The sequence below is a fragment of the Cavia porcellus genome, unplaced genomic scaffold, assembly GCF_034190915.1.
Source record: "Cavia porcellus strain 051 isolate PalLab524CR breed Dunkin Hartley unplaced genomic scaffold, mCavPor4.1 scaffold_1, whole genome shotgun sequence".
NCBI lineage: Eukaryota > Metazoa > Chordata > Mammalia > Rodentia > Caviidae > Cavia > Cavia porcellus.
Window position 1 is genome coordinate 31,269,372 of NW_026947484.1, and position 13,202 is coordinate 31,282,573.

At 38.1% G+C, this 13,202-nt stretch overlaps 2 protein-coding genes across 3 annotated transcripts in view; one reads left to right on the forward strand and one right to left on the reverse strand.

The window, feature by feature from the left end:
• Positions 1-4,653, reverse strand: part of LOC100727960 (uncharacterized) — a 38,782-nt gene extending 34,129 nt beyond the window's left edge. Inside the window, exon 1 of the mRNA XM_003471892.5 lies at positions 4,508-4,653. Coding sequence (XP_003471940.2) covers positions 4,508-4,604 — 97 coding nt within the window. The 5' untranslated portion in view covers positions 4,605-4,653. The remainder of the gene's footprint in view (positions 1-4,507) is intronic.
• A 328-nt stretch (positions 4,654-4,981) lies between these two features.
• LOC100714215 (signal recognition particle subunit SRP54) overlaps positions 4,982-13,202 on the forward strand; it is a 71,946-nt gene continuing 63,725 nt past the window's right edge. The window contains exon 1 of one of the 2 annotated variants that reach the window (XM_063224522.1): positions 4,982-5,228. The gene's annotated coding sequence lies outside the window, so the exon portion shown is untranslated. The remainder of the gene's footprint in view (positions 5,229-13,202) is intronic. The other variant, XM_003471847.5, reaches the window with a different exon arrangement.

The following is a 13,202-nucleotide window of genomic DNA, read 5'->3' on the forward strand; positions in this document are numbered from 1 at the left end:
AGAAAACTTTTTTTCAAGCACCTATAAACATTCACCAGTATAAGCCATTAAAAAAAATCAAAGGATATTAAAAAAAAAATCAAAAGAAATCAAGAGTGTCATCTTTGACCATAATAATGCAGTTAAACTAGGTATCAATCACAGAATGACAACAGACAAATTTCTAAGCATTTAGAAGTTAAAAAACACATTTTCCCCCCGTGGTACAGGGGCCTTCACACTCTAGTTCTTTTTTTAAATTTCAAGGCAGAGAGTCTTTCTTTTTTTCTTTTTTTTTTTTTTTCTAAATTGATAAACTGCCCAGGTTAGGCTCAAACTGATGATCCTCTGATCTCAAGTTTTCCACAGTACTAGGATTAAAATCATGCATCACACCCAGCTAATGACACACTTTTAAATAATCCACGAGCCAAAGAAGAAACTTTAAAGGAATCTAGGGGCTGGGGATTTAGCTAGGCGGCATAAGCGCCTGCCTTGCAAGTGTGCGGTCCTGAGTGGTCCTGACTTCGATCCCTGGTACCGATAAAAAAGAAAAAAGACAAAAAAAAAAAAAAAAAAGGAATCTAAGAATACATAGAACTGAATGAAAATAAATATACAGCATATCAACATTTGTGGGATTCAACTACTCAGTGCTGAGACAGAAAACTGTAAGACTAAACAGAAAAAAGCTCAAACCAATCAATCATTTAAATTTCTATTTAAAGAAACTAGGAGGAAAATAAACCCAAAGCCAGAAGAAAGAAGGAACTAAATATAAGAGCAGAAGTCAGGGAAGAAAATTTGGTTCTTTGAAAACAAACAAGTTTGGAGTCTGCTACTAACTGATCATATTTATTACAGTTTTAAAATTGTGTAATCTATATGAGCTAGCTATCCACAAGAGTAACTAAAAATGCTCAGTATTAATATAATCACCCAATAAACAACTTGTATGCTGAGTTAAAACAAAACAAAGCAAAACATGCACACACAATTTTGGAGACAAGGCCTCACCATGAAACCCAGACTGGCCTCAAATTTGATCCTGCTACTTCAGCATCTAAAGTTCTGGGATTACAACCTGTGCCACCATGGCAGACTTGAAAAAGTCTAAGACTTGATAACCTTTACTAACACTGACAAAGATAAAAGATACAAGGTCAAAATAACTAATATTATGATTTGTACATAGCTATCTCCCAAAGCCTTATGTGGTCATAGGGAGGCTTTTCAGAGCTAAGTCTGAACTGTATGATGCTAGGATTAAGAGTGTGTGATTAGTAACTTGGTCCACTGATTGATTTGGCATAATTCTGGTCGTGGATAATGGGAAGGCCCACCTTGAGTGTGAATGCTATCTGCCCTAAGAGAGTGAAGCCTGGACAGACGACAGCGGACAGAAAGAGGGCTGCTATTATTGCTACTTCCTTTGTTATTCCACTTCTTGCTGCCTTCTGCCTGCCATGGACTGTTTCTCCTGTCATGCCTCTCTGCTATGCCACTCTGCCTTGAAGCCAGCCGACTATAAATTGAAACCTTGGCAATATAGCTCAGTGGCACAAAAGCCTGCCTGGCAAGTGCAAGTCCTGAATTTGATTCCTGGTCAAAAATAAATAAATAAATAAATAAGCAAATAAACAAACTGTGAGCTACAATAAACTTTTCCTCCTTTAATTTGGGATGATGGGTATTTTGTCTTGGCAAGGAGAAAAGTAACTGAAATATATTAGTAATAAAAGAAGGATGTTATCAGTTGAGATCCTGCAAGCCATTAAAAGGAAAATAAAGTATCATAAATAATTTAAACTCATACATTCAACAATTTAGAAGAATGGATTAACTCCTCAAAAACAATAAACTAGCAAAACTTCAGCAAAATGAAACAGATAATCTGTAATAGTTCCACAGCAAATAAAAAAAACTGAGTAACTAAAAAGCTCTAAGCAGGATGATTTCACAGGGTAATTTTTTTATACTTAAGAAAGAATTAATACCAGATTTACAGCCTTTTCCAGAAAACAGAAAGCAATACTGCCAAATTCATTTTATAAGGTCAATATTACCCTGATACCAAAAACAAAATACAAGGGGCTGGCGATTTAGCTCAGCGGCATAAGCGCTTGCCTTCCAAGCAGGCAGTTGTGAGTTCGATCCCTGGTACTGATAAAAACGAAAAAGACCAAAAACAAAATACAAAAAAGAAAATCACAGACAATATCTGCTTTGAATTTAAATGTAAAAACCCACAATCAAATTGTGAGAAATTAAGCACTCTCTATAAAACTTATAACCCAAGGGGATTTATTCCAGAGATGCAAGGTTGGTTCAAATACAGTAATTAAAAATAAATATAATCCACTAAAAAATGAAAATAAAACAAATATAATCCACTAAATCAACAAGCTAAAGAGGAAAAATTATCCCATCCTATTAATTGATAAAGAAAAGCGTCTGACAAAATCCAATGCATAGTGAAAATGCTCTGCAAACTAACAATAGAAGGGAGCTAACTGGGCATGGCAGTGCATGCCTGTAATCCCAGCACTTGGGAGGCTGATGTAGGAAAACTGCCATGAATTTGAGGCCAGCTTGGGCCAGAGAGTTCAAGGCCAACCCAAACTGCCTAGCAAGACCTCAAAATAAAACACAGAATGGCTGAGGATATAGCTCAATGTGAAGGCCCTGAATTCCATTCCCACCATGGGATGGGGTTGAGGGTGGAATACAAAGGCACTCTCTGAAACAGAGTACATTAAAAAAAAAAAAAAAAAAAAAAGATAAACTCTACAACTAATAGTATACTTAATAATGAAAGTGCCTTCCCTCTAAGATTGAGAACAATGAAGAGATGTTCACTTGCTCTTACTCAATGCAGCAATAGCAATAGTATGAGCCAGAACAATAAGGTAAAGAGAAATAAAAAGCAGATAGTTTGAAAGAAAAGAAAAGAAAATGCCTATTTGTAGGTGACTTGATTATCTATGTAGAAATTTACAGAAAAATTCCTAAAATGAACAGGTCAACTCAACAAAGTCACAGGTTACAAAACAAATAGACAAATAGAAAATTACAACTCAGGGAGATTCTGTCTTGAAATAAAAAGGGCTAGGAATGCAGGTCAGAGATTACCAAGTTCAATCCCCAGCACCAAAAAGAAGTAAAAATGTGGGCATCAGGTTGTCGTTCAGTGCAAGAGTAGTTGGGGGCAGGGTTAGTCAGCTAGTCATATTGAGGTTTTTTGTTTACAAAATTAACATCCATAACACCTTTAAAGCCACTCTGATTTTGAAAAATTGGAAGGTAAGATTACAAATTGTTCGACAAACCTGAAATGTTCTTGAGGGGAAAGATTATAGTAACTGTGGAATTACCAGAGCAAGGCAATACTGGCACTGTTGTGCAGTGCCATCAATACTTTAGGAATAAATGTTCTTATGCTTAGGAATGCAGAAAAATCAGATGATAGTTGGCTGTTATTTTATAACAACTGGGATATGATGAATGAACTGGACATGAGGGGTTTAAGTGAAGTAATAGAAGACAATGTATTTTGGAAATTCCTATCTTGAAACAATCTTGCATGTGTGAAATATGAAGCTGTATCTTTGGTTTTTCTATTCTCACCAGACATATGATAAACTTTGCAATCAGATGTTAAAGTAAATTTTAGGTGGGCATCTTATTGGTAGTTATCCAAAAAAGGGACTATCCTATTTTTTGGTGTGCTTTCACTATCCATCACTTTGTCAGAGGAGATCTCATTCTTCATTAACTGCAGAGGAGATCTCATTCTTCACTAACTGGATATAATTACTTTTCCTCAATTCTAATTTTTATTGTTACTACTGTTAAATAATTATGTTAACAGTTTTAAGATCAAAGTACCTTTTCCTCCTACTTCTTAATCCCCCAAACTGCTACTAAATGGTCTTATTTTTTTCGGTGCTGAGGGTTGCACACAGCTTCTTTGCACTGTGCTGCACTGCTATCCTTTCGTTTGCTTTAAATTTTGAGAGTCTCATTAAATTGCCCAGGCTAAGCTTAAATTTAAGACCTTTCTGCCTCAGCTTCCCAGAGTGTTTGGGATTCCAGGCATGTGCCATCAGGCCCGGCAAACTTCTTATAGTCAAAAGAACAACTGTACTAGCTACAGATTATTTTACCTGGAGGTTCGTTTGTAGTTCTACAACCTAAAAGCTTTTTTGCAATGTGTTCTTCAAGTAGCACCAGTCTCTGGGAGGAATGGGAACCAGGGCTAAAGCCCACCCTTTCGTTCTTTAGACACAATACGGTTCCAGAAACCTGTCCGGGGCCTGCAAGGAAATGATAAACTATCTGGAGCCTACTCTTCCAGTACTCAATCCCAAGTGGCGCTCTGAGCAGCCTAGGGGACAACTTTACCCCAAAGGAGACCAACATAGCGATTCCACCGGAAAGCTTTTGAGTTTAACCAGTCTAGGTCCCCACGGGCAGCGCCAGGCTACAACCTAGCCACAATCTTTTGATTCTGGCCCTCGTCGCTTACGTGTAGTTCGCATCCATTGCAGTAGCGCCGGTCGATCTGCCGGAGCCACAGCCTCGATCAACTGAAGTACAGCTCGCTGCGCTGAGCGAAATTCCATGGTGCCCAGGCCGGTAGCAACGGGGGGGGGGGGGATTCCTACTGCGCACGCGCAGATAGACTATGAGACAGCGGACTCAGACCAGTGCAGATCCCGCCTCTCTGGACTCTAAGCTCCTCCCCCTTCTGTGGTTCCCACATGTGCTTTTCCAGTCAATTTTTCTTAAGGGAGTTTCCAGTCAATTTTTTCCTAGGGTTGCGTCTCAAGATATCTTATTTTACTACTAAGTGTGCTGCCACAGTTATTCAACTGTTAGAAAACAAGCCAAAAGCCACCAAGGAAAGAAGGTCCTCTCCAAATCCCTTCTGGAGACTACCGGAGAACCCCGGCTCCGCGCTCCGGAAGCGGAAGTGCACGGTCCTGGGGAAAGGCTGGACTACGCCGAGTGATGACGTTCCCTCATTGGGCGGAAGGTTCGCTGGCAGTCGTCGGTCCTCCAGCTGGTGGGAGTTAGCTTCGCAGCACTGAGTGCTGGGACCCTAGTTTATATTGTTCCAGAAGTTGGTTTGTGAAGTCTTGCCTGTCTGTTTGCGCGAAGCTTATCTGGTCTTCCTTCTAAGGCGTGGGGCCTCGCGAAGGACTCCCCGGCCCTTTTGGGCCACGGCTTTAGCAGTGGCATTTGCGGTAAGTGTGTGGTTTCCCGCTGTAAAGACTACCGAGGGGCAGCCCTAAGCCTGGTGAAGGGTGAGAGGTTCCTAAGGGCAGCTGTTTCCCTCGCCACCGACTGTCATCGCCCAGTATGATGTGCTTCGGCCCTTCTTTATCTAGTGTCCTCCGTCAGAAGTTTTTCTAAAAGGTGCTCTGTGACTCTTCAAGCTGTCTTCAGATTTATCCGAACGCAGTAAAATGTAGGCATTTGTAGGCTTGATCCTGGTGTTTGCTTTCCTGAGCGAGAGTTTAGATGCCGGTACCTCCCTAAAAAACCTTTTGATGTGTACCAGATCTTATTTTCTTGTTATATATAATGCTTAACACTTTGCCCTGAGTACAGTAGACATTAGATAACGGATGAGGAATATCGGCTCAGTGCCAATGGTAAGATAACGATTTGACGCTACTGACCATCCGTTTCTCAAAACGTTACCGTTTGCTTTCTTGATGCTGTCCTCAGATGGTTTTTTAGTGAACTTAATGCAACACAAATATTTACTCGTGCTTATCTATGATGATACAGAAATGAATGATGCAAACCCTGCCATTGAGAAGCTAACAGTACACGAGAGAGGGGCAGATAAATAATGGCCTGTTTCTTTATCGACCTAATAGGCTCATTACGAGGATGAAGGGAGATTGGGTAACATTTGACACAGTGCCCGAAAATAGCAGTGTGGTGCCAAAGAAGAGGGAGTATCTCCCTTCAACACCCTTTTCCTCAATATTTTGGATATAAACAAAGAGTATTTTCTAACTTACTACAGATGCAAAAGAATCTTTAGGTCTTCCTCCAAAAAGTACTACTAACAGTACATCTAACTTAGATGAAATGACAGAAGTACTACTTGCAAAATAGTACCAGCACACTGCAAGATAACAGTAAGTGGTAGCTTTTCTTTCTTTTTAGAATTTATTTTTTTCGGTGTTCCTTTTGGGGAAAGGGAAAGGAATTAGTGGAATCATCTATCTTTGATTACTTTTATTTTAGTTGAGTCTCCTTTTAGCTGGCCCTTAGTCACTGCTGCAGCCCATGGTCTTCCTCAGGCAATCTTCTTATCTATGTCTATGAGTTCCTTAGCATCATCCTTTTATGCCAACCATTTCCAGGCCATTTTCTTTAGCCTCCTTTTCCAGAGTGATAATTCTGCACTTGCTACAGATTCAATAGCTCCAAAATCAAATCCACTTTCCAAGTGGATTCCTTTTTCCAAATTCCAAAGGATTCCAAATTCCTTTTTTTTTTTTTGCTATATTATGCATACAAAAGTGTATAAAAGCAATGATTCTCAGTGTGTTGATTTTTAACTCTGTTATACGCAAGGAATTAAAAAGGGTCACCTGAGTGTGGTGGCCTAGGCCTGTGGTCACAACTACTTGGAAGACAGAGGCAGGAAGATGGTTGAGCACAGGAGTTGAGACCAGCCTGTGCAACAGAGAACCCATATCAAAAAACCAAAACAAAATGTTAATGAAATTAGTGCATTCAACTTAAGCAATTAAGGCTCCTGAACCTTTTCTTTTGACTCTCAATCAGCTTCCTTTTGCGTGTTTTGTTCATTAGTTAATGGCATCGGTAGCCAGCTGATTATTTTAAGCTAAAGATACTGGAGTTATTTTTGCCATTCCTCCTCCTTGACCATTTGCACATTATGCATGTAGATGCTGCTTCATGCACTACTCTGATTCTAGACCCTTCTTGTCATTTGCCTTCTTTTCTAGTAGATCTTTTTTTTGTTGGTGTTGTCCCTTTGAGACAGGGTCTTGTTATGCACTTCAGGCTGGCCTTGAACTCACTTCATAGCCCAGACTTGAACATGTGGCAGTTCTTCTGCCTCAGCCTCCTGAGTGCTAGAATTATAGGCATGCGCTATCACAGTGAGCCTCTAGTAGACTTTTGGAGTACAGATAGTGTTTTTAGTCTGCTGATCCCTGAGTTTTTCCACTGAGATGTATTTGCTACTTTGTCTCTAAAGACATTTTAAATTATATAAATGTATATATTTTGGACAAGATCTTGTTATGTTGCCCTGGCTGACCTTGAACTATGGGCTCAAGTAATTCTGCTTTGGATATGTGGTCTTCCTTTCTTCTGGTTGCATACTTGGAACAGGATTGCTGGGACTTGTAGCAACACTGTGTTTAATATTTTGAGGAATTGCCAACTTTTCTAAAAGATTTTGCCACTTTATTCCCACTAACAGTGTAGGAAGGTTCTAATTTTTTCATATCCCTGCCAAGATTTGCTGGTTTTTTTTCAGCTATTCTAGTAGATTTAGTGATCCTAGTAAAGTGATATTTCATTATAGTTTTGATTTACAATAGCCTGATGAATACTTTTTCTAATGTTTTCTAGCTGCATATATTTTATAGTTTTCCTTTTGCATTTAAACATTTTAGCATTAACAAGGATATTTTACAAAAGACTTTCTCCCATTTCTGTTTCCCTTTCCACTTTCCCCCAAGCCATAATCCTTGTGAAAACTTGCCTAAATTATATACATAGAAAATATAATCTGTTGGAGTATATTTCAAATTATTATTGGTTGTTACCAGGGGATAGGAGTAAGAGTAGGGAAACTATGTTTTCTACCTTAAGTATTACTCTAATACGTTAATTTTTACAATAGATACGTATCCTCTTGTAATTGCAGTATATAAAAGTGAATTATTTCCTTGGAGGACTAAGTAAATTTATCATGAAAAACAGTTCCTAAATTTGAAATATAATAATTTGTCAAATATAATTTATCAAGTAAAATACCTGAAGGCATTGTGTTCAGTAGATTTACTCTTCTCCAAACCTAGATTGTGAATATGTATGCTATGCAGGGTTTTAAGAAGTACATATGTTATATAGACAGGAACACAAATATTGGTTGTGAGTTTTTTTACTATGTTATAGAAGTATATTACATAGAAGTAATTTTCTAAGCGTGTTTACTGAAATTAATATATTTGTATATTTAATTCTTGAGTCTAATATTGATTCAGAAAGTCACTGAGTGGGTGTGGTGGTACATACCCTAACTCCAGCTACTCAGGAGGTTGAGATAGCAGGATCACAAATTAGTATGACACTGTCTCAAAATAAAAAAAGAGCTGTAGCTGTAGCTCAGTGGTAGAGCTCCCCTGGGTTTGAGTGCTAGTTCCTCCACCACCTGGCCGGGGAGGGAGCACAAGGGAGGGCTTGGAAGAACTTTTTGGTAGGGATTTATTGTGATAGTTCTTGAACTGTCTGATCATTAGAGTTCATAAAGTGTCAGGCAAAACCAGGCAGGGTTTCCCCTGGAATACTTGTAATTATTTGTGTAGAGAAAATTGGCTTGATAAACATTTATCTATTGAATGACAACCAGATACTCGTAATTGGTACTAAATGTTAAGACTTCAGGGCTGGTTACTGGATAATGAATGGGACCTACCCTTTAGTCTGGAATTCAGAAATTCAGATGAGATAGGGAGAGCTAGTTGATACCATTCAAGAAAGGAAATTCATAGTTAATATGCTAGCACTTACAGACAGTTTTACGCATACCATCTCATTTAATCCTCACAACAGCTCTGAAGGGTAACTGCCTTGGTAATGGTATTATCTCCGTTTTGCAGGCAAGGAAGGTGAGCTCAGAGAGATTAAGTAACTTGCCCAAAGTAACACGGACAGTGTGTAACAGAGCTGGGATTTGAACCCAAGTCTGTCAGACTCTAAAGCCCATGCTCTTCATGCTGTAGCAAGTAAGTCCTGGCCCTGTGCTTGCCTTGCTTAGGGCATCCCAAACTTGAACCTGTTTCTGTCCGTCACTGTCCCACTCCCACAAAGCGTCCTGTTTGAAGAAACTGTGACTCGAGCCAAGAGCAGTCCTCTTACTGATTACAAAGGTACTTACTAGCTGGACATGGTACATACGCTTCTGTGAAGAGGAATATGCACCTTTCCATTCAAAATATGATTTTCTTTATTATACTACAACAGCAAAATTTGTGTCTGAAATTTGCCAGCAGGTATATTCATCCTTATTTAATAAAACCACTCATACTCAAGGATAGTGGCGGCGAACCTATGGCACGTGTACCACACTGGGCTTGTTTTTAGTATTAAAAGTTCTAAAAGGTTTGCTGTCACTGCTCTAGGATTTAAGGCATAACCAAAGGGCGGTAGGAAGTCTTTTTGTTTTTTTTTTTGTAGGGGGTGGCAGTTCTGTTCTCTACTCTGGTTGTATCATAAAAGTGTTGTGAGGCTAGAAAAGATACTAGATGTTAAGCTATAAAATGTTTTATGTTGTAATCATTTTTCCATTTTAAAAGCCCTATCTAAGTAGAGGTAATGCTTTTGTGAACATCTGGCAAGCACAGATTTATAACTATAATTCTTTTTAGTTAGTCACGTAAATTTTGAGTGAGTATTCCTGCAATGTGAGTTACTACAATTTGAGATTTAGAGTTAACTATTAACAAAAACTTTCATTTAAGTGTGAATTTTAGAACAATGTAAAATTAATTTTTTTAAATAGCATATTTTCCTAAAATAATACCTAACCAGAAGATAAGCCCTAGGTTTTTGAGGATGCTTATACTATGAGACCTATTCCTAAAACAAGTTCCAATTAAGATTATTACTTAGACAGAGACATGTAATAGTCTGTTGCAACACATGACAAATGTGCTATACTATAAAATAATATTAATATGTAACTAAAAATATTGATGTTAATACTTAAGTGATAATATAAAGTGTAATTAACTATTTGTAAATACTTAAGTGGGCACTTTTGGACAAAAGAGAAACACCTGTGAAAAAAGATGAACTTGAGACCTATTGCTTAATCACCAATCAGAAGCCATACAAAATGTATGAATAATGTGCATGTGATAATGAGTGGATGTGGTTGTGTCTAATGTGAATTTTCATAAGTTAGTATGTTGTCTGTTATAATAGATGTACTTAATGTACTCAGGTGAAATAAATGTTTTCTAAGTTTTGGTGCCTGCAATTTTTCATCACTTTTGTGTGGACCATAAATCTTAGCAATCATCATTTTTGTTGCCAGTCTTTTTTTTTTCTTTTTTTTTTGGTACTGGGGATCAAATTCATGACCATGCGCCTGCAAAGCAGGCGCTTATGCTGCTGGGCTAAATCCCCAGCCCTTGTTGCCATTTTACAAGTCTTTGGTTAACATTTAATAGAAACTGTGTGAAACCTGTCCTGACTTGGTGAAGAATTCATGGGATAAAATCACTGAAGACTGTGTTGCCAGTACATTACAGTAAGCAGGTTACATGGACAAGAAGTGATTGTTTAGGAAGTGCTCTGTTACCGGACACGAGAGATTAGGACCAAAGATTCTGCAGGAAGTGGAGGTACAAGAAATTCATGCCACAATTCAGGATTTGGAGAGTTATGATGATGTTCCAGAAGCAGGTGACATGACTGTATTTGAATAAATACAGATTTGTGTGAGACAGCCCTGAAAATAAACCTTATTTAGTATTTTAGATCAAAAAATAATATAAGACCTGGTCTTATTTAGGGGAAGTATGTTATCTTATTGAAGAGTAAGGGAAGAAATTCCAAAAAATTACAAGAATACACACCTTTACCCAACATTCTGGGAGGCTGAGGTAGGATCACACAAATATGCAAGTCCCTCTTTGGCAGTTTATCAGCTTGGTAATACCCTTTTTTCAGAAGAAGAAAATGGGCTGGATATATAGCTAAATGTGAAAGCTTTCCAGTTGTCAGTACCATTAAAAAAAGTAATGACAAATAAATATTAAATGTGCAAAATCAATTACTTAGGTCCAAGGACATCTTTTGATTTGTCGTAGAATGTTAGTTTTTTTTTTTTGGTGGCCTTTAAGAGGTATTTGTAATGCCTTTGATGCCTTTGGTTTCCTTGTCTTGCTTTTTTCCAAAGATTTTAAATACAACATTCATTCATTCATTCATAAAGTTCATTGCTATTAAGGGCTTTCTACATAAGACTGAAGGTAGGTGAGCTCATAGGAGACAGCAAAACAAAGGTTATGCCTCATGTAGCTTTCATGTCAATAAGAGGTTTATAGACCATACATAATCTAAATAAATCATGTCAGTTAATAGAAGAGTGAGGTGGGAGGAAAGGAGAAAGGACTGCAATTTTAAATGAGTGCTTAGAGAAGAGCTCATTGAGGATGGCGCCTGGACAGGAATCTGAAAGTGCAGGGAGCTGCCCTGTGTTCTCAGCCATGGGCAGCGCAGGCTGGCTGGCACTGAGACACTGAGGTGCAGCAGCGGCAGTGGGAAGTCCGAGTGATGAAAAGCGAGTGTGTGTATGTGCAGGTTTGTATTTGGGGTACCTTGCAGTCCATTCTGAGAACTCTACCTCTGCATGATGATGGGGAGACATTGAGATTTTAAGCAGAATTACAATTTAGATACAGTACCAGAGTTTTCAGAAATACATTCCCTGGAAATTGCAAATAAAATACTATCGGTAAAAGATATTATCAGGTGTTGTCAGACCTCTGCTGGCCTCCAACAGCAATCCTCTTGCCTCAGTCCCCCCAAGTGGTGTGTGCCACCATGGCCTGAAGTGCAAATTTTGTTTTGTTTTGTTTTTTTTCCAGCCAAAGCGCAAGTTTTTATGTGGAAAAAATGTTTTATAGTATGCTGTTAGTAAGTACTTACATGGAAAAATGTATGAGAATATCAGTTTCTTTTAAATTTAAAAGAGCCACTTAATATGGAGAGTTTTATATTTAAGAGTTAACTAGAGTAATTTTGAAAATGAAGGATGATCTGTTTTGACATGTTCTTTAAAATAAATTGTGCTGTCATAAATAGATTCTGTCACTTCTGGTAGAATTCTCTTCTGATAACAGTGGTAAAGGAGATGAAATGAATCATGTGAATCTTACTTCCTCTGTGAAAAACACCTCCTTCATAATTATCTCATTTAATGAATATGGGATAAAAAATAAATCCTGGTCTTTTCCATGAAGTAGTTGATCTTTCAAATTAATCATGTAATTGTAAAAAACTCATGGTAAGCACATTTTTTTCAACTTCATCAACATTAGTAGAAGTCATTGTAACTTCTAAATTATTAAATTTTACTTGAATTGACATGTAATACTTAGTTTATAGGTCAGCCTGGGAAATCTGTTTGCCAGTATTATACCCTTGAGTACTTTTTCCCTTTTTGCCTCTTGCCTCCATCCCCTTTTGCTCTCCCTGTGAATGAGGCAGCTATTTTGTTCTCATCTCTCAATTTAATTTCCTGTGTACTGTGTAGACAAGACTAAGTCTGGATAATCTTGGTTGCTAAATTAAGCTAGATTAGCTTGAAAGAGTTTTGTAGCAGTTGTTTTGAACAGTTAACTGTTTTTGGTCAATATTTGTATATTGGATAATTGATATTCCTTTAATTGGGTTTTCAGAGCCCTTTATTGACCTTTATTTCCTTTTAACTATGTAACCCCGTGTTCTGACCAGATATTTTTATTGTTCTCAAATAATATTTAGTAATCTGTAAGTAGGGAACATATGTGAGACTAGGCTGTCCCAGGCTTTCACATGTGTGTTTTTCTGCTTATGTCATCTCACACTTCTCAAACTTCCTTTTGTCTTCTCTCTTTGTTCAGATTCTACCCATATTTCAGGACCAAAGTCCAGTAAGCCTATTCTATTTATTTTGGCCTAAAATTAGTTTCTCTTCCTTTGGACTTTTAGAGGAGTCATCATTGACAGCCATGAGCCTTTATTCCTAACTTTGGACATTAGTTCACTAGTGACTCGTAAGGTTTCTGCAGAAGAAAAGCAATAGAGGGTGAGGAGTAGGAGGGCAGCGAGAGAGAGAGAATCTGATAAATAGGCATTTATTGCAAAGAATTAGCGGTCGGGTAAAGAGGCTGACAAGTCCCTCGATCAGCATAATAAGCTGGCAAGCTGGAGACTCCGGAGAGCCC